The sequence below is a fragment of the Chaetomium fimeti genome, assembly GCF_033439085.1.
Source record: "Chaetomium fimeti strain CBS 168.71 chromosome Unknown B0H64scaffold_2, whole genome shotgun sequence".
NCBI lineage: Eukaryota > Fungi > Ascomycota > Sordariomycetes > Sordariales > Chaetomiaceae > Chaetomium > Chaetomium fimeti.
Window position 1 is genome coordinate 1,210,319 of NW_026944330.1, and position 25,219 is coordinate 1,235,537.

The 25,219-nt window shown below is 57.1% G+C and overlaps 6 protein-coding genes across 6 annotated transcripts; 2 read left to right on the plus strand and 4 right to left on the minus strand.

Moving 5' to 3' along the window:
* Window positions 1-9,975: 9,975 nt before the first annotated feature.
* B0H64DRAFT_354076 (kinase-like domain-containing protein) lies at window positions 9,976-13,009 on the minus strand. Its single transcript, XM_062801526.1, has 3 exons — window positions 12,822-13,009; window positions 12,298-12,756; window positions 9,976-12,240 (listed from the first exon to the last, which is right to left on the minus strand). Exons 1-3 carry the CDS (start codon window positions 12,859-12,861, stop codon window positions 10,454-10,456), a joined length of 2,286 nt encoding a protein of 761 aa, XP_062662028.1. The 5' UTR covers window positions 12,862-13,009; the 3' UTR covers window positions 9,976-10,453.
* A 299-nt stretch (window positions 13,010-13,308) lies between these two features.
* Window positions 13,309-14,803, minus strand: B0H64DRAFT_385375 (uncharacterized protein). The gene is made up of 2 exons (XM_062803065.1): window positions 13,894-14,803; window positions 13,309-13,842 (listed from the first exon to the last, which is right to left on the minus strand). The coding sequence occupies exons 1-2, from the start codon at window positions 14,317-14,319 to the stop codon at window positions 13,450-13,452; spliced, it is 819 nt and encodes a 272-aa protein (XP_062662029.1). The 5' UTR covers window positions 14,320-14,803; the 3' UTR covers window positions 13,309-13,449.
* Window positions 14,804-17,233, plus strand: B0H64DRAFT_335926 (uncharacterized protein). Its single transcript, XM_062801138.1, has 4 exons — window positions 14,804-15,172; window positions 15,265-15,313; window positions 15,368-16,869; window positions 16,927-17,233. Exons 1-4 carry the CDS (start codon window positions 14,951-14,953, stop codon window positions 17,107-17,109), a joined length of 1,956 nt encoding a protein of 651 aa, XP_062662030.1. The 5' UTR covers window positions 14,804-14,950; the 3' UTR covers window positions 17,110-17,233.
* Window positions 17,234-18,780, minus strand: B0H64DRAFT_385377 (D-arabinono-1,4-lactone oxidase-domain-containing protein). Its single transcript, XM_062803066.1, has one exon. The coding sequence runs from the start codon at window positions 18,627-18,629 to the stop codon at window positions 17,472-17,474; it is 1,158 nt and encodes a 385-aa protein (XP_062662031.1). The 5' UTR covers window positions 18,630-18,780; the 3' UTR covers window positions 17,234-17,471.
* Window positions 18,781-21,038: 2,258 nt separating this feature from the next.
* B0H64DRAFT_385379 (uncharacterized protein) lies at window positions 21,039-23,524 on the plus strand. The gene is made up of 2 exons (XM_062803067.1): window positions 21,039-23,321; window positions 23,441-23,524. The coding sequence occupies exon 1, from the start codon at window positions 21,230-21,232 to the stop codon at window positions 23,051-23,053; it is 1,824 nt and encodes a 607-aa protein (XP_062662032.1). The 5' UTR covers window positions 21,039-21,229; the 3' UTR covers window positions 23,054-23,321; window positions 23,441-23,524.
* Window positions 23,452-25,184, minus strand: B0H64DRAFT_318384 (GDP dissociation inhibitor-domain-containing protein; the record flags this gene model as incomplete). Its single annotated transcript, XM_062800385.1, has 3 exons — window positions 23,452-23,786; window positions 23,970-25,039; window positions 25,111-25,184. 3 exons carry the CDS (start codon window positions 25,182-25,184, stop codon window positions 23,452-23,454), a joined length of 1,479 nt encoding a protein of 492 aa, XP_062662033.1.
* Between the last annotated feature and the right edge of the window lie 35 nt (window positions 25,185-25,219).

The following is a 25,219-nucleotide window of genomic DNA, read 5'->3' on the forward strand; positions in this document are numbered from 1 at the left end:
TGTTGCTACGAGACAAGCCCAGCGGCGGGTGTGGGAAGGTGTTATTGGGTTGGTGTAGGGTGGTAGGCGGCCCTCTGGTGGCTGCAGCTTCGATGCAAGTGAGTCGTTTGTCAAGTTGTGAAAGACGTTGATATCTGAGTCGAACGTTGCTGTGGGGGCGGTGGTGTGGGTTGGATTAAGTACTAAGCATATGGGTTGAGAAAGAAGCTTGTTGACTTTTGGGATGATGGGGGTGGGAGAACCGGGGCGTTTTGTACCATCAGATCTCCCGGAGAACATCCATGGAGAATATGTGGAATGATCGAGGAAATCCACACGAAATCCACCGTTGATCCCCGGGACCAAGGCGGCCACAGGTGTTGTCACAAATTGGGTGTGGGTCTGACCGGCGGCCTGGGGGTGCTGTGCCAGACCAGGGACCACGGCCCACGGCCGATGTTGATCAGAGGAGACCCCTCCGCCCCTCCATCCGTCATCCCCCAGGGGCCCCTGTCTTGTGTGAACGAGGTCGCGCGGTACATGGTACATGCGTCCAAGCTTATAACAACTCCTCTTATGATGGCTCCGACCCCGGGTGCGCCTGAGCCCAATGTCCAGACCCTGTCGCCGGCCGGAAACCACACACAACAAGCGGACCGAGGGCCGCTGAACGGGTCCCGACTGATATGATTGCCATTGATCTGCCGAGTCCAAACGTCGGAGGCTCGTGCTGAGCCAAGGCCACCCGACACGTCAAGCCGAACGTTGTCCGATGCGATCCAGGGTTTCTACACAGTACACAGTAGAGCGAGAGACCATCAATTGAGGCGTGCTGCCCACAATGCTAAAGAGACTGAGGAGCAGGACGGTGCGCACGTTTTTGTGGCGCGAGCTGCATCCTGCGCACGCTAGCTCGAATGGGTGACACACTCTCCTGCATTTTCCTGGCTGCCGGTTTGCTGGGCTTCTTTGAAGCCACACGGACCACTTACCCAAAACAGGGGCTACTGCCGGGCCCAAGGCTTGGTTTGCGGAGGAGCGAGATGGGCGAATCGGTACGTACCTCCAGCCCCTGGCCTGTCACGGCGGCCGTGTTGGCGTTTTGGGGTGGGGACCCCTGTGCCAGACACACGGACGCACAAACTTGAGACGAGTATCGATTCCAAGCTCTCTTGTGCTGGATCATGGTAGGGCCAGCAGGGGTGACGTGCATTGGATTGTGCTGTGACCGGATGACTGAGTTGATCTTATGCCGTCCATCATGACGGCTTCAAACTACGCTCTCGAAACGGGCGCCTCGGGACCATCTGCCGCCCGGGTAGGGCATCGTCTTCCAGAAATCCGGTGATCTGCTGAGCTGTGCAGTCCATCGCCCGCTCCATTTTTGTGGAAGATCTAACGTTGTCTTGCTCAGAGCCGAGGGTCGACTCGCCGCGCCGTCGCGCTGGTTTGCACCGCGGGGACGGGCAGCATACATCAAGCGGCGAACACGCGGTCGCAGCATGCTTCGTGTCTGGAACTCTTGACTACGTTCTGGCCGGTTGGTGGCTTCCCAGGTCTGCGGTTTGACCGGAAGTACATATGTACATGCTTCGTAAACTAAAAGTTTCTGGGGCCTACGGCAGATGTTGACGATCGATGGCCGCTTCAAGAAGATCGCTGGAGTGCTGATGATGAGTGGACGCTGGTGGACCCCCGCCGTTGCTGGCAGTTGTTTCGCGCATGGCTTTGATACGACGTACCGTTACCGTCGCTTAGTAGCTCTGCGCCTGCGGAGTCCTTCCGAGAGGGATCTTCACCGGTCCTGTCAACACCAACGCTCACGCCTGCAAGAATCCCGATCTCGCTGTCATGGGCATGCCGGGTCGAACCAGTTAGTCAGGATTTACTGATGACTTGATTCCCCCGACGCAACCAACGAGAGGGTCTCGGCAAGGCGCTCGCGAAGGGGATTTACCGTGGCGGGGGGCAGAGGCAAGCTCATGCGCGAACGGCTCCGTGCTCCAGACCCGTTTCTTGAGAAACACATGGGGTTCTCGGAAACAAAGGCCCATCACAAGAGATCACCTCAACTTCGCGATCGAGAGAGTCTCCAGGGGCCAGTGGATTGTCGACGGGGTTCAGGGGTCCTTGATCATCAGTGGTAGCGAGTCTTAATGTTGACTGGGGTTCAGCCGGAAAGAGTGCAGCCTGTCTGGCCCTGTGTTTGACGTGCGGCAGGGGCCAGCGGAAAGATTTCGAGAAATCGGTACGCTTGATGCGCCCGGTCCGCTTTGGGCTTCTGGCAAGGCCGGAATGAGAAAGAGGGACAAGCAGATGGGCCTCTTGTGCCACATCCGTGCCACATCCGCGGTTCGCTCCAAGCCGGCCAGGCCCAAGTCCCAAGGCATAAGGACGGGACGAAATTCCCGAGAGCAGTCAGTCTCAACAAACCGAAACCATCTTGGCGTCGCTCAGGCATGGCCGACATGCAGGATTTTAGACGGCGCACCAGATGCAGACGATTGCAGTCCCCCTGCGTCGAGAGGAACCTCTTTGCATCATCCCATCTTGTCGTAGCACTTTTCCCGGATCGGAGGACTGCCAAATGCAACCATAAGCTGTGATCATGTCTGTACGGAGACTGCGTTGCTTGATGTCGTCTGGAGTTGCGGAACAGACAAGACTAGCTACTTCCTCCCCATGAATAATGGCAAGGCGTCGGTCGGGCATCGAGGTGAAACGGAAGATGGGGGATAAATGGAGGCAATGAGTTCGTTGATACCGATAACATTAACCATGACTGAAAATCGAATATTGTGTCTGTCGTGCCGGGTAGGTACCTAGAGGTAAGGTAGTTTAGGAATATAAGATAAAGTGAAAGTTTGTTGCTAAGTAAACGAGTGTGTCAACCCAGCACGGGCAACCCAACTCAACTCAACTCTGGCAGGATAAGCAAGCCCTCATCGGTTGAATTTAGGCAGTAGCAAACTCGAGAGTCAGCTTTGGTGTAATTACCGAAGTAGCTGCGATGATTGCTCCTTCTCCTTCTGTTTGAGTTGCCAGTTGGGGCTCACAAATTCTGATGTTCAGGCAAGAGTCCCCTTTGCGACTTCCGTACACAGATGGAGTTGGTATGGAACTCGACCTCGCTGAATGCCGGGTTGCTCCACTGTAACAAAATGGGGCCAAAGAATTTTCGTTCCTCATAGTAGGTCTCCCCGTGTCATTCCAGTCTCAACTTTGTTGATCACGGCCGGTCTGAAGATGCATCTGAATGGATGCCTCCGGAACCCCGCGATTAGGATCTGGGTCCGCGCCCGGTGCGGACCCGGTACCCGCCCGGTCATGGCAGAGGTCCGCTGCAGCCTTTCGCTTGCCATTGCCGGCCTCTCCGACCCTCTCGGCTCCTAAACAGCGAAGTTCCAGGCCTGGTTGCCGGCCAACTCTGCGGCACTTGCGGCACAGCACCCTGTCTTGCGTGCATACTTGGTAGTTTGGCAAGGAGCTTGGTACGGAAGAGGGGAAGTTGTGAACTGTGGCTTTGCTCTTTGTTTTTGCAGTCGCCCAAGCCACTCAAGTGGCTAGGCGTTGGGTTTTCTCATTCTCACCAACCTCCGCCAAGTCGCACATCGCATCGGGTCGTCGACGACATGATCTTTCCAGTCCCCACGAGCCAACGAACCGACAAACTGGGTATCCTTGAATCTTCCGGAATTTTCCACCGTGGAGCGAACGGAATTACCGACCAACACGAATCAATCGAAACTCCCCGATCGCTTGAAGACTCCTCCCCATCGACAGATCATTAATAACCTTCCGTCGCCATCGTTCCGTGGTTCTGGCTCGGCTTCGACATCGTGGACGGCACGGAACGGCTGTACTTCGGGCGCTCTTTGATTGCCGTTCATATGACGCATGATATACCCCAGCCTTTTTCCTTTCGACGATGGCTGGGCGAGCTGGGCAGTCACCCGCCTGCACGTCTCTGGTTCCAACGTCGCACTCGACTGTCGCCCTCCCCTGCAAGCAATACCGGTTTCCCAAACGGACATTACCCGCCTCGCGGGCGATCGACGAGGCGTCGGCTTAGCGCCGCTCGCTTAGGTTCTGGAAAGGCTTCAGTCCTCCTTCTGGAATAGCGCATGATCGGCGACCGTTTTCATCTCTTTGGGCTCGGGAAATATGCCACGCTGCGGTCGCATGTCATGTCATCAACCTCTAACTACCTTCCCTTTTCGGACGTCCCACGCGTCGTCACGATGGAACCTGCATCGCCGCCTCCATCGTCTTCTCTTCACCCTGCCATGTCCCCGCGCTCTGAAAGGCGACGGCTGTTGTCGTCAACGCCCGCGTCCCACCATCCATCCATTCAGAAAGAATCAATCCTTCAAAATGGATTGTAATTCCAGTCGGCAAGAGTCACCGGAACATTTCGCAACCCACCGCGCCGTTGTCCCCTGTGTCTGGCCCATGGGCAACAAGAGCTGTAGGCGCGAATTGAGCAAGATTGTTGAAGACTGCCTCGAAAGTTCCAATTTCACGAGAGACGGAGCAATGATGTAACCGCAGCTCCGACCTTGGTGGCAGCTTTGGCCTGCTGGACTGGCAGCAAAACTCCCCAATTGGTCCGGTCCGAGGTGGTGAGCAGGGGGTAAGTCCCGGTCCACACACCTCGATGCAACCAGGGCGATCTCCAAGGGGTGGAATAGAGTTTGGGAATCCGTCGATCAGCGCAGGGGAGATCTCTCATCAAACCGAACACTTGCCACCATCTCGGCGCTGTGTCGAGTTCTCCAAAGGCGTCAAAATAGCGTTACTGGGCAACGCCTTCGTGTCGTCAAGCGCCGCTCGACTGCTACCCGCCGTCACCGATAGCGGCGGAGAAGCAGGGCGATATCTCAGACCAGCCCGGTCCCAGATGCCGTCGCCCCACCCCAACTGCTATCACAGGAGCTCGCCGATTCGTGCTTGCGAGAGAGACCAGAGTGCGGCTGTGTCGAGTTCATTTCGGTGACGACTGAACAGGATGATCAACAACACAGTGCGGGCTGCTCGGTACCAGTTCGGCAAGCACATCCGGAGATCAGAAGTTGGGTGTGCATTTCCGATTCGACTGGGCGGAGCCCGGTACCAGCACCAAGGCTCAGGGAGGGTGTGATTATCGATCCCCGTTCCAAAGCTCTGGCTTGCCCAGTGTAACGCCAACTCTTCGAGCTTCCTTCTGGGGCTGGCCAAAAGCAGTCAGTCACTTGCCATTATGACCTGAAGGTTCACCTATCACGGCGAGCCAACTGTTTCGAGCTCGTCGACAGCTTCCTCCCCGCGTCACCGAAATCTCTTTGCTAATCTCTGTCGGATTATCACATGGGGGCCCCGAGGACATGCACCAAGGGCATGCCGATGAAGCTGTACTTGGTACGTTGACACGAGACATTATTCTTAGCCCGTGAGTGGCGAGGCCCGATAGTCTGTACGAAGAAATGCCACCGTTCCTTCGGTAGCTTTCCGAGAGGGCGCCGGTCTGAACCCCGACCTTGGGCTTCATCGATTCCGATTTTGACGGGGCCTCGCCGATGGCGGGTCGTGCCCCGTCAGGCTCTGACAGTGAGTGATTCTTGTCTCCTATGGGATCTCGGCGATCGAAGCAGACAACAGTCGCTCTCTACGAATACCAAAACTATCATCGACGGAACATTACTCCTTCAGAGAGGCTCGCACGCCTGGCCACCACAAGCGTTAATCGTTACGACACACGCGAGCCAGCCTCTTTTTTCGCGTTTCGAGCACAACATTTGTGTTCAACACGATGTGCTGGCAAACAATATTTCGGAACCCTCCGGTTCCCGGCTTCTCGAAACGGTCTCCCCTGCGGGGGTTTGGGGTTGCAGGCTGCTGTCGTCAGTTTGTCGTGGCAGCCCCTGACCGGTGTGCCGTTGGCAACATGAACGAGTAAGATTCCCGCCATCGGCCATCGAGAACGATCCAGGATCTTCCGATTGCTTGGAGCACCCTGCCGGTGCCCGCAGCTATCACCTGTCTTGTTACCCTGCAGCGCCTAATGCTGCACACCCAGCGACCCATCTGACCATTCATTCAGATCGACGATGGAGCCGGCTCATGAAGAACCAAGGCAACAAGGCAAGATGTGCAGAGGGTGCAACCAATCCGTGGGTTTGCGGCACATGTAACCGCCGGAGTCTCAACCGGAACGAGCGACCATTAAGAGGAAAGCTTGACTCGCTCACACCCATCCAACCCTAGGAGCTGCGACAGATTGTATGTAGTAAACGGTGAGATTTCGACCGTTCGATGAACGAGCGAGACGGCATATCTTCTTTCGAGGAGCTCGGTGGGTTGGTGTTGAGCAAGGGTATGTAGAAAGGGCGGTGTCGGCGGCACCTGAGCCCCGGTAACGACTCAGCATCTGCTGGTCCAGCCCTGCCTCCAAACCTCGCGGTCCCGGAACTCATCTGGGGCTTCACACGGCTCGGGATGATCATCCCACGCTGAGGTGACAACCCAAGGTTGCATTTTGATGGTGTCGATCCCCGTGTTGGGCAAGGCCATCATCTCAAGGACCCAACACCGCCAGCCACGGCCCACGTCAACTCGGCAATCATTTCCCCATGGGCAGAGTCTGGTAGGATTCCTGGGCACAATTCCTTCTGCCGCTGTCGAATCGGATTGTCGAGCGGTTGGGTGCGTTCTTGGGACGAAAGAGCTGTAATCGCCGACCCAGCCAGCCCGACAGACATCACATTTCAAGTGACAAACGCGCTTTTCCGCGCCACTTTCTTCTTTCCCACGCCTCGAGATAGCGTGTTCCATCAGACAACGTTCCTCGGTGCTTAAAAAAGAAGCCCCTCTCCCAGGTCGCCCATAATGGCAGGTCGATGCATCGGGGAGCCCCCGGGGAGGCGCATGTGCAGACCAACGGCGGGAGTTGAGGCAAGCGCGAAGTCTTGGGGAGCCTCTCCTGCATCAGATTGCGATTTCCCAGGGATGATTCCAGACTTCATGACCCCATGCTCCGGCACTCGATCCGCGCGTTTATCGTCGCCCCCTGGCCTCGGTTGCCGAGCTTGTTTCCATACCTGAGAGAGTTTTTTGAGCTGGCCTGAAAAAACCACAAAGACATAAACCACACTTCCCAATCAAAACAAACCCATCAATCGGACGATTGCTCGTCTCTGAGGAGTTCCCCGTGGTTCTAACCGATCACACGTCTGTGTGGGATGTTGTGAGGCTCCTGAAACGGCCATAAGCCTCAGTTCTTGCTTTTTCCCATCCTCTCATTTCTATTGGACAATTTCCTCGCCGTTTCTCGACCGTTGCGAGAAATGTCTCACCTTATTTTGGCCCCCCCTGGGCCGCGCCGGGAAGCGAGTCCCAAAGCATGCCCCCTGTTCACCAACCTCCTAACGGTTCGCAGATGCCTCGACTCGGTCGTGTTCACCCCAGGCGTCCAGACCGCACATCACGTCAATATCTCGCAAACAAAGGGATCGGTGAAACCACCTTGTTCGAGTGCCGCCGGTGGTGGAACCTTGAGCGTTCACAGTTCAACCATCTCACCCGGCGCCGATGACTGGCCTGCTTCTTGCGTATGCCTCGACTAGCGCCAAAAGAAAGTCGACACCATCGTCCGATGCCTGCAGGGCGGACTGCCGGGGGTTCCCCGCGCTGCTGGGGACGAAGCAAGGGCCACAGTCGCTGAAGCTCTTCAAGCCACACGTCGCACAACCCTTGGCTTCCGGGCCGCCCTTTCTCGACAAAGCAAGCGGCTCGCCAATGACCAACAAACCGGTTGCAACCCCCCGCGTCCAGCTCTGCCCTTGGAGAAGCAGAAACCGCAGGGCCAGCGCTCGGACTCGAAGGGTCTCACAAATGGAACCCCAACGGCTTGAACCCTGTTGGTGCCGCACAATATATTCCAAGGCTGACTGCATGCAGCAACGGACCGGGTCGATCACAGGACGGCAGCGATCGTCGATTCCCATCTCTCTTACTCATGCTGCGGTAATGCGTAAAGGCTGGACGAAAGGCAGCTCGGAGAAAATCTGATCTGGCCTCCCGCTCTGCGTCTTTGTGGCTTGCTGAAAGTTCCACTACTGCAGGATGGGACGGGGTTCTCCTGCAGCTTGCCCTTGGAAACCTTGTTTCTTCCGTCTCAAACTTTCTGGGTGGCGAGTCGTGGCAGCACTCGGAAGGTCTTCCCCCCACCGGCGTTCTCTCCGGGACCCGCCTTCCGACATCAGCTGTCACATAACGTTACCGTCCGCCTAAGATTGTTGGCCATGTTTGTCCTCGAGCATGCCTCCATACATATAGGAACCACTCGTAGTGTGCATGATACCTACTGTGTACACTCACTGTGGACCCATCACTCGGCCAAGGTCAGGAAATCGCCGTCTCTGCGAGTATCCGTGCAGCATCTCAAGCCCGAGAGAGAGACAGCGGAAGCGAGGGGCGGAAGGCGGCGGCAGATCGCCGGAGAGCCGAGGGCGGCTTCACTCGAGGACTGGGTCTGGCCAAGGACCGTAGCAGGAGATCACTTTCCAAAGCGGCAATCATGAGTGCATGGCTGAAAGGTACGATGGCGACTGGCCAGAACACTCCCAGCCCGTTGAATCTGTTTGCGCCCTCTTGTCCAACCCTCCATCGCTTGCCTGCTTGGCTTCTCGCTTCCTACCCCGCGGCGCCGCGGGCACGCCCTATGCACCTCTCCCAGAGCGGGACAGAGGCATCGCTGGGTACACACCACTACGACTGCGAGGGTTGCCGTGGCCCGGGTTGAAGCAGCGCCGATTTTCTGACGAGTGACCTGTCAGCGCCGAAGACATGATGTGTAGCACGGCAGTAGCGTCGTCTTCCGCCCTCGACTTAGTCAGTTATGACACGCCGGATGGCCGAGTCACTGCTTCCCTTCCCCCGGAAGCCCGAGCCGAGCCAGCGATGTTCACAGCACCCGGCGCTCTTAGTTCTTATCCTGCGGCAGCTCACATCAGTAACCCAGAGGCACGCCCCGTCCAAACCCCAGAACCACTGCCCTTTGAATAGAGAGCAGAACTGTGAACCATTCCAGCTGTGAACCATTCCAGCTGTGAACCATCCATTGCCCTTTGCATAGATAGCAAAACAGTGAGCCGTTGCCCTCTCCACAAGGAGCAGGACTATGATTGTCCTCTGCGCGCAGAGCAGAGAATATAACCATAAACCACCACCCTCTGCATAAAAAACACACAGCCATATCCCTCACACCCCCAACCCATCCATCCATCCTTCCCCGCTTGGCAAACAAGTGCGGTAGTTATGTCCAGTACCACAGCACACATCAGATCGCCCCAAAAGCAACACGCGCTCACGCCCTCTCCACCGGGATGCGCCGTTCGCAAAAGGATGTGCCGAACCCACCCAGCGCCAGAACCAAGATAGCATGGATGATGGATGATGGCTCAGCTAACCAGATGGTGTGATGGCATGGCGTTGAAGGGTTACCGGTAACCACACTCCCACCCCTCACCTGAGTCACCTCACCCTCACCCAAGCACCAAGCCAAACCATAAGAGAAAAAGCAACTCCCACTCAGTCCCGCAGCCAGCCATCCGCCATCTCCTCCCCTCCTCCAGAAGCAAGCCGATCCCCGGCGACACGGAGGCGAGGCGCGCTAGGCCGGGGCGTTGCCAGGCGGCAAAAGCCAAACGGCGGCAGCGTGATAGTGATAGAGCCGCAGCAGGCGCCATGCTTTTTCTTTTTTGAGTGAAGAATATCCCACCACCACCAGCCGCGAGTCACTGCCGCCCCCTCGCCCCTCTTTCTTGTGGAATGCCCAAGAACGGCGGGGATCGACAGGTGTCTCGGGAAAAACAATACGCAGTACTAGCAGAAGACACTGCGAGGAGAGTTGTATCGTTAACCTAATTAACTATAGGTGGAGCTCAGGAGACCAAAACTCCTAGCGGTAGACGGACACTGTAACTACTAAACAAACAAAGCCTGATCCATCCAGACCATCCCCCAAAAACGCCTCTTGTCCAAGTGCCACCCCGTCTGCCCAGCCGTCTCTCGTACGACAAATGAAAGTGTGTAAGCCGGGGGATTCTCCCCAGCCCCAAAGCGGCGATAATGATGATGATGATGACGATGACAATGATCTCCGCCTTCCGAACACCGTTATAGCCCAAGTCGTGGTCATGGCCATGAGGACATCGTCGCCCTGCGTTCCCGTCCAACCGCGGTTCCGCTAACCGCCCAGCGCTTTGGCCGACCGGCCGTCCTCCGCTGCCGTCCCCGACAAAGGGAAAATAAACCCAAAGAAACAAACGAGTGGCCCCAAAACAAACGCAATGGGTATCAACACCATACTCCTCCCCTTCTATACGCAACAAACACCCTCTATCCTGCTTATCCCTCTCTCTCTCTCTACACTCAAGTTCACTCCCCAGACCCGTGGGCTAGGCAAGAACGAGAGGGGGTACGAAAAAGAAGCGCATCAGGCGCTCCCCCTCTCGCCTCTCACAAATCCCAGACCCCCTAGCCCAACAATGGGCTTCCGGCGCACTAGAAACGGGCTCGGCATCTCGTCCCGATCCGGGTCCCAGATGGCCGGCTGCTCGGAGAAGGGCCCGCCGCGGTTTGCCGCCGCAGCGTGCTCCCTGAACGCACGCACGGGACTAACGGTGTGCTCGCTGGCAAAGACGGCGCTCATGGGCCTCCCACCGGCACGCGCTTGTTGCAGCTCGACGAGGGTGCGGCCGCGGATGTTGTTCTTTCCCGAGGCGGCGGCAAGTTTGTTGAGGACGGGGACCTGGGTGGTTCCGGAGGTTTGTTGTCCTTGTTCGCTCCCGTCCTTGCTGTTTAGGTTGCTTCCCCTGGAGGGCTTGCGGTTGAGAGGCGCCGAAGAGCCGCTGCCGTCGCTGTTGCTACTGCTTCCGCTGTTCGTTTTCAGGTTGGCGGCCGAAGGGATCTTGCTGAGGCGGCGACTGGGGCTGTTGCTGCGGTCGTGCAGCGCGCCGTTGCTTCCCGTGCTTCTAACGACGGTTTGCAAATCGGGCGTCGAGGCCGCGACGGGGATGGTCTTAGCCTGGAGCGCCGCCTGTGATTGCTTAGATTGCAGGCGGTGTGTGGGCATCGACTTCTGGGCGTGCAGTTGCGGGCGACCCTTGGAGGTGAAGGGGTTCTTGCTCGACTTGATCATGCGCGTCGGCGACGGAACTTGGATGTCGTCTTCAAACTCCGAGTCGGAGTCTTGGGAAGGTTCCCAATGTGGTTCACCTGCTATCTGGTTGGCGGTGAAGATGTTGTTTGGGTTGAGCATTGGCGGCTTGGTGCCGACGTTGCGACGAGGAGAGAGCGACAGAGACGCAATCGTGATAGGTGATGGCGAGTTCATCTCAATATCCATTGGCGTGCCGGCGGGTGCCATGGCAAACATCGTCTGAGCGCGGGCAAAGGGTGTGCGAGCGGCCTTCTTGAGCGGGTGCATCGACGTGTCGGGAGACTCGACGGAGATCTCCGACATATCCGTCGTCGAGGAAAGCTCGCCCTCGTTGCTCCCTATTGACGAATGCGGATAGTCGGACTTGGAGATGGAGGACCCCAGGTCGTGTCGGGCGTCCTCATCCTTCCTGTTCTGCAGCTCCATTTCTAGCCGAAGCTGAACCTCGTGGTCAAACTTCCTCTGTAGCTGCTCAATCTCTTGCCCAACCAACCTGTCGATCTCCAGCCGCGCCTTGACCTCCCATTCCCTGCGGAGAGACGAGTCGATCTCGTGACGCATTGAAGCCTTGTCTTGGTCCAGTGTCGTCATCTTGTGCTCGAGCTCCCGGATGCGCCTGCTGAGCGACTCCTCCTTGGCCTTCAGCGTCTTGCTGAACTCGTTCACCTCCTTCTCCCTGCGCATCAGCCGCACCAGGGGGATGTTGAGCAGCATCGCAGTGTCCGGCCTCCTGTCTGGGTTTACCCGCAAACAGTCCTTGATAATGCTGAAGAGCTCTGGCGAGTAGATTGCCGGCAAGGGCGCGATCTTGCCTTCTTTAATCTTTTGGACCAGTTGGAAATGGGTCTTGGCGTTGAATGGCGGCTCTCGTGTGCAGAGCTCGTACATGATGCAGCCCAATGACCAGATGTCGGATTTGAGCGTGTACTTTTCGGCGGCGCAGATCTCAGGTGACATGTAGAAAGGAGTGCCTACGTATGTCGACGCAAAATCGTGGGACTGCATCACCTTGGAGAGGCCGAAATCACCCAGCTTCACCGAGTTGTCCTCGCCGAGGAACACTATGATGGTCAGTTTCGACGTTCGTTCGCAAAGAGGACCCCACAGCAGACACATACCATTTTCGGGTTTGAGGTCGCGGTGCAGAATAGTCATCCCCCCCGATGGCGGCTTTGGCCTCGCGGTCGATCCCGGCCCGAGCACAGCCTTGCCTATGGCGGGCGGGTCGACGCCATAGTGGCAGCGGTACAGCGCCGTTACGAGCTGGGAGAAAATGCTCCAGACAAAGGCCTCCTCCGCATATTGGTTCTTGTCTGACAGACTCCGGATGACCCGCCCCAGGTCCCCGTTACCACAGTATTCCATGTAGAGGTGCAGGTCCTGGCTGGCTTTGAGGTGCTCGCGGTGGTAATAGCCGACGATGTTTGGATGGCGGAGGGTCGAGAGGATTTGGAACTCGGCGTGGAGCTGCTCGCGCTCCTTCTGGGACATCTTGAGGTAGCTGATCTCCTTCCGGCAGAGAACCATGCCGTCGACCCTGCGACGGACTTTTCGGATGACGCCAAACGAGCCATGGCCTAATGATGCCCTGTCAGCTTCTATGACACCCATGGCAATACATATCGGGAAGGGAGATGCATACCGATCTTTTCCAACACCTCGTACTTGTCGCTTTCCGACATGGCAGGCAACCTCGAAGTGTATAGTAGGGAATTGGAGTTGAAATTCAGGTGGCGAACTCCATAAGCAAACGCTGATAAATTGGGCAAACGGTGTTGCTGTTAGGTTAGTATCTCTCCCACGCGGCCGGTTGTTGAAAAAAAAAAAAAAGTGCAATTGGTGAAGGAGCAAGTCGTGGTTGAAGAATCGAAGTCTTCAAGTTGAAGTTGGTTGAACTGCTCCTGCCCTGTCAGAGAATCCTGGCATCCGCAGTCAACAAACCCCTCGCTGCCTAGGCAACCGTCCGCATTGGGCGAAAATCGAATCCGAAAAGGCAGGGGTATTTGCTCAATCGGGGAACGGCTCGGGTTGCGGCGGGGACATGAGTGTAACCCCAACCCTAATGCTCCTTTCATTCGCCAAACTTGGCAAACCCATGCTGCCGCGGTTGATTTTGACAACCGATTCGGCCACAACACCACCGGTTACCAACCCTCGAGACCTTCACATCCTGACAAAAATAAAAGTTTTAAATTATCACAGGCACCAAAGGTCAAAACAATCAATACCTAAAATTTCAATATTATTTGCATCATGTCAACTGGTATGTATCACCTCTTGGAGATCTGCCAAACCTCTTGCGCGCGAGGATACCGCCTGTGCCTCTTGCGGATGCTAACCACTCTCTTGACATGATTGCGCTTAACCCGGTCCAGTTGGTACGCCCGCTGTTTTTCGTCTGCGATGGCCTCTGCTTCCTTGGCCTGGAGCTTGTAGGTTTTCTTCTCTCGGTCCAGCTCCGCCAGCTCCGCCTGCTTTAGCTGTCGCGCTCTCTGGTCGAGGCAGCGATAGTCGAGTTCCAGCTGTTCCTCCAGAGAGGCCCTGAAACGCTCTACCAGTTTGCGCGGCGGCAGAACCGGCTGCGCTCGCCCCTCCTCATTTTGCCCTTCGCCGGCCTCTGGCCCCGCCAGGCGGTGTTGCCCAGGCCTCCCACTGCCAGAGTGCTAGAGGAAGAGTTAGCCATGTTGCTTACTTGTGTGAACACAATCACATACGGTCTCGGCATGCTGCTTATTTATGTTTAGAGCGTTTTGAGAAGGCCGACCCGGCTCGCTGGGCCAATCTCGAGGACGTGGCAGCGGTGCCGGTGTGGATACGGGCGGGTGCAGTAGAAGGTGGGGATGCAACGCCGCTTCGGGATACCTTGGTGGCGACACGCACGCGCCGGTTGCAATAGCCGGCTGTTGTAGGTAAGGATGATGCTGCTGGAACTGGATTGGCGCCCACGGGAAGAAAACCGAGTTTAATGGCGGTAACCGTGGGAGCCGGTTGCTCGGTGCCGGATACGACCGCGACTCGAGAGGAGGCAGGACAAGCGCTGGGGCGCTTATGGCGGTAACATGGCCGCCTTGGGATGTCAACGACGACAAATCTAGTGCCGCGGCTGCAATGGCCCGGACGTCAGTCGTCGGTGGGGACATGGAATTCAAGGTTTCGCTAAAAAGTAGGCGACAGTAGGCGAAAGTGGGCGAAAGAGAGGCACAGGGAAGCACAGCGAGTTGGGGACGGTAGCAGTGGGTTCACAAGGCGGGCAGATTCTTCGACAACTTGGACCTGGAAGCCTGATGTTTCACCTGACAAGATACACTTGCCCTACTCAGGAAACAGCACGATTTTGCGTTGTTGCTTTTTGGGGTAAAACCGATGAGCGGGTGTCATTGGCTTGGTCTCGGCCCGAGAGACGGGCTTGAGCCAAGAACTCGGGTCGGGTTGACTGCCGTTGGTCAGTGCACGCCAAGAGGGCCGGAGTGACATCCCTTGCGAAGTCGCTGAAGATTGTCCGCGCCACCCCGGCAGGCGGCCCCGGCTGGCAGGCGGCTGCTCAAGTGCGGCTTCCGAAACGGAGCACTGTGGGTGAACTCGGAACGCCACAGAGACCTTCGCCCCTTCTGATTCTGTAAGTGTAGATTGATTCCAATTTGACGAATCCTTAACTCAAAATTATTACTTTCCAAACATCTTTTCTTGGCTGTTTATATTTATTACATTATTTTCATTTTTCGTTCTTCTTTTTCTAGTTACTCTTTCCCTGCCTAGAAAAGGCTATAAACGATGGCAATCCGCAAGTTTGAGTTGGAGGCCAAACTCAAAGATGACAACAAGCTCATCCGCACGGGGGTCATCCGCAACGACCACCCCCTAGACTCGTCCCCGGAATTTCTGGATTTTTTGCAAGCCTGCCGGAGGGGTGATTTGAAGACTTGTCAGGAACTAATCTCAGCCGGCGTCAACATCAACGCCAAGGACAATTATGATTATACCCCGCTCGTTGTCGTGAGTAGCCGCCTGTTACCTGTTACCAGTCACTAGCCCTCAGTTCCTCACTGCCGCGTATGAAAGGAAATCAGTGTGTTAACTAGAATCAGGCCAGTTTGTGCGGTCACTATGAGTTGGTTCAGTTACTCCTAGAATCGGGTACGTTCCGTTGTATTCTGTCTTTGTCCGGGGTTCGGTACTGACGGGCTTCAGGGGCTTTGGCCGATCCCGACTCCTTCGAGCGGGAACGAGCCGTGTACAACGCGCTCAACAACAAGATCAGAAACCTACTCCTGTCTTACGACTACTCCAAGTCGGCAGATCCCTTGCAGCCATGGTCCTCCCACGTCACATCGCTGCTGGTCCGTGACAACCCCTCAACATCTGACATCACCCTCTCCGCCCCGACAGAGGACTTCCGCCTCCACAAATTCATCCTCTCCGCCAGGTCGCCCTATTTCATGCGTAAATTTGCCGATGCTCCAGAGACCGTCACTTGGAAGTTGCCTCACGCCATCCCTGTCGAGGCCTTTAGGGTCGTACTCCGGTATCTGTACCTCGGTGACCTACCCCGCGACTTTGTCGGCCCAGGGAGCGTTGTTAGCGAGGAGGAAGTCTTCAGGGGCGTTGATAAGCTGTGTAAGCAGCTCGAGGTCGAGAAGCTGTGGGAGGCCGTCTTGTCCATCAATGACCGCCGGTTGGCGAGGCAACGTCAACAGGATGAAGTTCAGCGCGCCCAGGACCAAGTGGATGGGTTCTTTCACGGTACAGTACTAAAGCACAAGGTCGAAGTCGACACCCGCCGAGCCGGCGACGTCAAGTGGCCCCGTCACAATGCCATATTTGCCGACTGCCTCCTGAGGGCGGACGATCAACCAGAGGGCGAAGACGAGAGAAACACCGAAACTCCCTCCGACGGAACCGCCATCCCGATCGGCCCGGCAGGGGAAACCACACCTAAAAATGGCACCTCCTCAAAACCATCCGGCCGTTCGGTGCTCTTCCCGGTGCACAAGCCTTTCCTGATACGCAGCCCCTACTTCGAAACCATGTTCTCCTCCGACTTCCTGGAAGCTCACGAGGCGGACCACCTCCACGTCATCAAAGTCGACTGCACCCCCGCGGTCCTCGAGATCATCCTCCGCTTTCTTTACACGGAGAAAACTGACTGCCCGCTTGAACACGCGCTCGATCTCCTCTACGCCGCCGATATGCTCTTGCTCGAAAAGCTCAAAACCAAAGCCGCCGTCACCATCTCCACCCTCGGCAGCGGCACCAGCAACGCCCTCGTCGACCGCACGCACAACAGCCACCCGGACATGCCCACACCCACACCCAACGAACAACTCCCTCCCCCCTCAACCGGCGAAGCCAGCCCCGCACCAGCACCCGCAACACCGGCCGTAGAAATAGAGCCGATCAACGTCTACGACGTGATCCGCGCCGCCTGGGACCTCAAGGTCCAGCGCCTCGAGGAGTTCGCCGCCCGCTACCTGGCCGGCCGCCTCGAGGACTACATCGACGAGGCCGAGTTCGCCGACCTGATCCGCGAGAGCGCCGACCGCATCCAGGCCCGCCAGGAGACCGACACCATCGAGCTGCTGGACGACATCCGCTACTACCTGTCCGAGCGTTTTCGGTTTCGGTTTGAGGGGGATGGGTTGGAGGAGATGTTGGATGATGGGTCTGATGGGTTTGATGGGGGGGATGATGGGGTTGGGGTTGGGGATGGAGAGGGTGATGGGGATGGAGAGGGTGATGGAGAGGGGGAGGGCGAAGGGAAAGGGGTGGCGGTGGATGCGGAAGGTGTGGAAGTGAGCGGTGGGCAGGCGGGCGGCGTGAAGACGTTGAATGGGAAGGTGGTTGAGGACGAGTTTGCCTCGGATGCGGTGAATTATCAGATCTTGCAGGAGAAGATTGATAGGATGTTGGAGGAGTTGAAGTTGGATGCGTGAGGGAGACTTTGGATATGAGCATGATGCGTAGGAGATTATGGATAGATTGATCGTTCTGCATCAGCATTAGTTAGAACTACAGCGATAAATACACGCATATTTCTTTTGTTTCGGTAGGGTCACTGTTCGTCGTAGGAACCGAGCAGTTCGATGAACTACCCAAAGGATACACTCGGCATCCATGCACCTAAATGGACCTCTATGGGACTACATGCATCATGCTTATGCTCTACGACACCAAAGAAAAGTCCACCAGACAGTCAGAACCAACACAACGGCCGCCCGGACGCCTCGTCTCCAAACTGCCACCAAATGCCCTCCTCCAGCAGGTTCCTCGCCGGCCCCAAAATCCTGCCCAGCTTCTACGCCGGCACGACCGGGTTCTGTTTCCCAAACACGCAAAACCCACCCCCCTTGGCCTTCTCGCGCGCGAACCCAACCTCCTCCAGCGCAAGCCTCTGCAACCCCTCCTCCCCCTGGGCATCCACAGACGAGCCCTCGCCGAGCAGGTAGCGGCGGTGCCAGGGCCCGACAAACATGCCCTCGGGGTCGGCGGCGGCGCGCACGCCGCAGAAGCGGCGCCAGTCGGCGCCGTACCAAGCGGCGAACTCGGCGGGCGAGACGGAGAACGCCTTGGCCCAGTGCGGGCGGCCGCCGAGGTCGCGCATCAGCCACTCGAAGGCGCGGTAGTAGCGCTCGGTGGCCTCGCGGGTCGGGTCGCGGTGGTAGGGGCGGTACATGGTCGCGTTGAGGTACAGGGCGGGACCGTCGTCCGGCGTGATGTCCAGGTAGGGGCGGTTCCCCTGCGCGGCGCTGGATTGTACCGTCGTGTCGCTCACGCGCACCTCGACGGGGCTGTGCACCCACAGGCCCTCGGCGCTGAAGGGGATGCCGTGGTCGACGTAGCCGGGGTCGCCGGGCTGCAGGCGGTTGAGCCACGCGCCGAGGCGCTGTAGGGCTTCGGGTCCCTTGTGGAGGGGGATGGCCCACTCGTTGACGAATTGGCTGTATAGGCAGTTGAGGAGGAAGGCCTTGTAGCTCTCCTGGCAGCCGCTCACGCGCGTGCTCTCGCCGTTGCGGAAGCCGTAGTTCAGCCCGAACACGAACCACTCGATCCACGGCGTCACCCGCGGGAACCAGCGCGCCAGCGCCAGCAGGTTCTGGTAGACGATATAACCCAGCCTGCTGTCCTGGAAGCTGGTGGGCGGCTGGCTGTGGCTGACCTTGCCCGAGTCGATGTCCTCCTTCTCCACCCGATCCCCCTTCCACACCACGGCGCGGCGCGTGTAGGGGAACCACCACACGCGCACAAACTCGGCCTGCTTCCACAGCACGTTGTCCCACCCCTCAAACAACCTCGCATCCGAGTCGATGGTCTGGCTCCACGCCAGCGAGAAGGCCGGCACGGCGCGCAGCGTCACCTCGGTGACGACACCCAGCGCACCCACCGACAGCAAGGCAGCGCGGAACAGTTCAGGGAGCTCGTCGGGCGAGCAGGCGCGGGTTATGCCGTCGGCCATGGTGAGCTTGAGGGCGACGATGCACTCGCTGATGAGGCCGTGGCGCAGGCTGCTGCCGTGGGTGCCGGTGGCGATGGCGCCGGCGACGCTCTGCTCGTCGATGCTGCCGAGGTTGGGCAGGGCGAGCCCGGCGGCGTCCAGCGCCGCGCCGAGGTCGCGCAGCCGGATCCCCGCCTCCACCGTGCACAGCCGCGCGTCCTGGTCGATGTCCAGCACCCGGTTGAAGTGGTCCAGGTTGAGCATCCAGGAGGAGGTGCAGGTCATGTCCGAGGGTGAGTGGCCCGAGCCCACCGTTGTTAGCCGGCGGCGGCATTGCCGTGCCAGTGTCACGGCGTGCTCAACCTCGGCGAGTGTGTGCGGTTGGATATAGAGCTCTGGGAGAGAGCTGAAGGTGCGGGCCCATGTGCGGTGGGTGTAGGCGGTGCGGGCGCGGAAGGGGGTGGCGTCCGGGGAGGTGTTGATGGCGAGGATGGTGTGGACCTCGACCGGGAGGCCCGAAAAATGGTCTGCTGAAGCCATTTCGAAGGCCGAATCGTGAGTTTGGTGCTCGATCCAAAAAGAAAACCACTCCTTGAGGCTGGTGAAGTTTACGTAAGGATGGCTCTTCTATTTGATCCTTGATGAAAAGAGGCCTAAAAATGAGACTGTCGATGAGTCTGTTGATGCTTAATTGTGACACATTGTTGCGTATTGACCCCAAAATTAGGTAACCTTGGAAACCTCCTCAAGAACGGTTAAGTGGAACAAAATGCCCGAGCTCGCCGAACACCTGATACAGAAGGCGCGATATGTTTATAAATCCTGTCATTTTGGTCTGGCCCACAGCGGAACTCTTCGGGTGTGGTGGGGTGGCAAGATGGCGGGGCAGCCCGACAGCGGCGATTGATAAGATCTCCGAGTCTGACCCGGGCGACATCGATCTACTTAGGGTTAGGGGTGCAGAGACAGTCTGGCGTGCCTGGCATGCCGGGGGAGGGACAACATCATGGTAGGGTTGAACAACCAAGCACCATCTGTTGGGATATGACCGTAAATTCATTACAAGAGCGCTTGAGCTCTTAACTGTTTGTGCGTCATAGGAATGGGTTCAACGGAGATGCGTCTCGCAGAGCACGCAGTCGCCGTTTTGTTCACATCATCACCTCAATACCATCCATCTGCTTTCCTGTGTAGGTACGGAGTTAACGACACTCGGCCGTGAAACATTTATGGCAATGAAGCCATCTTCTAGAACGTCTAGAGTAATGAAGTAAGTCACTAGTTGGTACCTATGTATGTCTGGCACGTTCCCCTGAGATTGCTTGGCGGTGCGTTAACCAGCCAACCCAAACCAGGGGTTAACAATGAGAGAAGGAAAGAAGGTTGACGGCGCCAAAGGACAGTCCAGGCAGTGACTAGGTGTTGAGAAATTAAGATACATAAGGGGCTAAGAACCTTGAGCGAGTCTCTTATTTATTTTGGTAACATAAAGACCATAGAAGGAATGACCTCTCACTTCGAGCTCAAGTGGATTGTATCATGGCCCAAGCGCGTAGAATGGCTCTTCAACACTGTAAGAAGACCTAATTTTGACCATTGGAAGGTCAATTTAGGTCTTGTCAAATTTTACCAACAATGGCTCAAATGTGTAGGTACCTAGGTATCCGTTTGGTCGTCTTCGGAGTTGAATGGCTCTGGTTTCTAAGGCGCACCTTCCTGTTGGGACGAAGAGATATTCGATGAGGCGCGTGGCTGCCTGAAAGTTAAGTTGAAATATACTTCTTCCAGCTCTTGTCAGTTAATTCTTTCCTTCATTTACCACGACCGTATCCTTCCCCAGCGCGGCACTTCCGTGATTCTCGACGCCATTCCCTGAACCACGCGACGCGTTTCGGCAAACCACGTCGCGGATCCGACAACTACATCATTTCTTCCTCCCATCCTCTACTTCGACCATCGGCGCCCTTCGTATTATTTGTTTCATGCCTCCTTTTTCTCTTTTATTCTGCACCGGACAACTATACTTACCCCTATTCGTTCATCCGGCTGATACTTACATTATCACGATCACGAGGAGGCTGGCAACGCGTTCTTCCAGGGCACAATGTTTTACAGTCACGAGAGTAAGAATACTGCGGTCGTGTAAACTCAACGGGTCGGCATGCTGACATGATCATGTAGTTCTCACCAGCCAGGCGTATGGTGTGGCGACCGTCTGGTACGAATAGTGGCGCTGGGTTTTCAATGCCAGAGTACTGACAAACTCCGTTTAGGCTGGTATCGACGATCGGGCTCAGGTCAACCACCCGCAAAATATCGCGGAAGGCAATCCAGGATGTAGATGTCCAGAAGGCATGCGAAACTATACTCCAGCCTAGCGCGCCCATCGCGTTGCGCCTCCAGGGGAGCCTGCTCTATGGACTCTCGAGGGTCTATTCGCAACAGTGTCACTATGTCCTCTCGGATGCGGAGAGAGTACAAGCCCACATGAGGGCCTTCTACAGCGCCCTGACTGGGAGCGACAACGCCCTCGACCCTCGCGCGGGGAAATCAAAGTATGTTTTGCTAAGGCATGATGAACTTGGGCGGCCAAAACTAACAGATGAAGGCGGAGGGAGCTGATGCTAGAGGACGATCCGGAGTTTGATCTAAATCCTGACCTTCCTGCCTTCCATTTCGACGACGACGGCAATTTAGTCGTGCCGCAGGGTAGTCAAGCTTCTCGCAAAACCTCATCTCAACTCTCGCCTCTGCAGCCAGACGGCTCTTTTTCCAGTTCTAACCGCTCAATCCTCGGCGGTTTCGACCTCTCTCAGTCACCATTCGGCGCTGGTATTATCCCAGAACCGTTCGGGGCAGGAACAATGACCCCGATCAAGGAAGACGGCGGTTTGATGCCATTTGGTGAAGAGGAGCGGGAACTGCAAGCACTCGACGACTGGGGATTCGAGATCGACGCTGACGGAAACATCATACCGGCCTTGGACGAACCGCAATTGCCGCCGCTTCCACAACCAGAGGAGCAGGAAGGTGCTGATCCTATTCAACAAGCCGGGATTATTCAGTTTGACGATCAAGGCGACATGATCATGAGCGGCGGCGACAATGTTTTCCCTTCAGACCCACCTCTTCCAGTGCAGCAGGAGTTGGAGGATAACCAAGCGCAAAACCAAGAACAGTCGGGCGGACCAGGAGAGCAGGAAGTTGCGGTTGAAGAGGAAGCCAGCGTCGGACAGGCTCCGGTGCGAATCCAGCGTAAACGGCGCCGTCCGATTCTGGCTCCCGATGACCAAACCAAAATCACACGGCAGGAACTTAAGGCATGGTCTACTAATTACCTCGCCAACGCCGAGCAGACAAGCCAGCCGCGCCATGGCGTCACAGCCGCCGAAGCCCGCAAAAACGCGTTCAACCTGGTCTTCGGCCGCGGCATCGCAGGCATCGGTTTCCCGACTGGCATCCCGGGCCTCCCACACCCCCTGGCACCACACTTTTCCGGCGAGGGCCTGCAAGCTCGCCTTCTCGGAATTATCATCCCAAACTCCAACGACGATGATATTGAAGCCCCCCGCGGCCGTCGTCGTTCAGCCCTCGAAGCCCTCGGCCTCGACCAAGACGACGCCGAGCGCCGCGTCCGCCGCCGGCTTAGCGAGGATGAAGACTCGCAACACGCTCAGCCCCAGCCCGAAGACGACACCTTCCTCCCCCCGCAAGGCGAGGAAGAATTTCCGCCTGTGGAAATAGGCAGACGCGCGGGGTCTGTTCTGCCCGATATGCCCTCCGACGTGCCCTGGAACCGCCCCTCCTCCCAGCTTCCGAGCTCCTCCATCAAGGGAGCAGGAAGCAGACCACCCAGCCGCCAGGTTAGCGCCAGCCCACTCCACGGGCGCGGTAGCCACCTCATCCCCGGCCCAGAAATCGAGCGTTTCAGCGACGGGCCCCAACCCTTCATGGGCTCCGATGGTTTCGAGCCTGGCTTTGCCGCGTTACATTCCGGCCCGGCCGACAGCATCGGCAGCGGCCCCGACCCCTTCATCCATGGCAGCGGCGGCAATACCCAGGACACTTCCCAGATGATACGCACCGCGCTGGACCGCGAGGGGCGCAATTTCCTCGACTATGTCGAATCCGTCGCCCGCGACAAGGGCGTGCCTGATGAGGAGGCAGGGGGCAGCAGCGGCGGCCATGCCGGCAACAATCGGAGGCAGTGGGTGAAATTCGGAAGCCTCTTCGAGGCGGAGGACCAGAAGCGCGCCGTCGTGGTCCAGGCGTTCTATCACGTCCTGTCGCTAGCCACCAGGAATGTCATCAAGGTTAAGCAGGACGGGCAGGGCGGTACACAGCCGTTTGGCACAATCCGGCTGGGAGTGGAAGTGTCGGTTGTGGACGATGATGGCCTGGGGATGATTGGTGGCGTCTCCGACTCCGACGATGATATGGTTTGAGACACGAGGCGAGTGAGCGCTTGCTGACTTGGCTGGCAACCGGCCGGCCCCGTTACGGTATTGCGTTGCAGAGCGGAGGGATGGGGTATGATGGAGGGTACATTCGGCCCTGGTTTCGGCAACGCGTTGAATGGGGTTTATCACAACCTCAGAAGACATGCTTCTATTTTTTTGAGATGGGTTTGCTGCGGGAGGCGGCATAATTTTGGGGATCTTAGCACGGCAGATACCACGGGTTTCATTTGCGCGGAATGGGGAGATATCATTGCTGAAGATAGACACAGCACATCATTAGCTCAAGGGAATCGAGATCATTCTTCATCATTGCATTACATTCGTTGTTTCTGATGGACATGCTATCACTCAAGATCAGAAAACGGCTCTTACCATCATGCCCATTACTCGTAAACATCATCATCGTCCATGGCACCCTCCCGGTCTTCAAACACCATGTACTCGGCCTCGACAGCAGCCTCGCCCATAACCTTTTCCCATCCCTCACGTACTGGCTCCAATACTGAGTCGTCGAACGAGAGAGAGGGAGAGGGCGCGGGGAGCGTAAAGACCGAGCCTTCCGCTTTGAAGGTGTCCGCGCCGGCCAGCTGTTCATATTGGAGTTGGTACAAGGCCTGAGAAGGCTGGTCGCCGTTCGTGACACCAAGAAAAGCATCCAGTGCCCGCTGCAAAACTTCCTTTGCATCTGGCGTGGTGAGGGTCGTAAAGTAGAGTGCGCCTATTGTCTTCAGTTAGCCTGGATCCTGCCACGTAAGAGGCTGAAAAAGTGCATTGAAGAGGAGTACATCAGAATGTCAGAAGTGTTTAGCGTCAGCGCCGAAGCTCAGACAATGTAGATAAGTATTCAAAATGGAGATCATCATGTACTCGGAGGGGTTGATGTTGTTTGGGGTAAACTTACTCTGACCAACAGGGCATTCCCCGGTCTCGCTGGAGTGAGCAGACAGATAGACCGGGTATTCGGATGCCTTCCCAGCCGCGGTTGACAAAGAACCCGCTGGGAAAGCGACGACTGCGACGGCAGGCCGTGGTGCCCCTTCCAAAGTGGCTTCGAATAACGAATTCAGCCGCGAGCCTACCACGGCTACCAACCTGCTGATACTCGTTTGATCGCTCGGGTTTTCGTCAGCGCGCACCAGACTCCGAGTCTTCACCGTGTCGCCGCTCGTGAGCTGAAGCTTGACTTGGTCCTCAACGGATTCCATCTTCTCAATGCCGGTTCCGAGCATGTACACGGCGCCACCGACGGCGCCGGCACGACATGCAACCTGCGCAACCTCCGAGAGACCACCCCACTTGGGGTAGATGGCGGCGAAGCCGGGACCATAGACGCCCATCGACGAGAGATGGCGACGGATGACAGCCAACCCGTCTTTGGTACTAATTCCCCCATCCAGCGACAGGGTGAGGGTGACGATGTACGTCTGCAAATCTGCATCCATCTTGAACCCTTTTTGCAAGAGATCAACCAGTGGCGCGTCGGCATACGGCTGCCATGTTTCTAGCTGCGGCGGGCTTTCGTAGTCAAGGACGAACTTGAGGAACTTCATCAAAAGACGCTTTCCCTTCGCCGAGACTGCGGTGGTCGAGAAGACTTCCTCGCGGGTAGATGGGATGCGTGTTAAACTCGGTTGCTGGGACGCATCCTGGGTAGGTTTGAAGATGTAGAAGGACCCCACGGCAAGGAACTCGACCTGGCGGTAAGCACGGGAGGAGACTAGCTGCGAAAGCAGTTCCGAGCGTGCGTGGATAAGTTGTGGTGCAAGGGCTAGCGAGTATGCTCGAGACGAGGACAAGCCAGTGGCATTCTCAGGTTGCGTGACGGACGCAGACTTGAAGAGGCCAGCGGTGCCTGCGGAAACTCGGCCTATCCACGACTCGACATCCTGAAGACTGAATGCTGCCTCGGGGCCGCCATAGAACTCGTTGGGATCTATGTGCAGGATTTTCTTCCCGGACCGCGAAAGAGCTCTTCAAGGAGAGGAGAGGCTAAGTCAGTCAGAAGGGCAAACTGAGGACTCCGCAGGTCGCTGAAAACTCACAGCGCAAGCAATGACTGCTGCAGCCCGGTGCCGCTGATAACGACATCCCAAAGGGTGTCGCTCAGTGATTCCATTTTTACATGGAGAAAACAAACTCCTAACGGGCAGG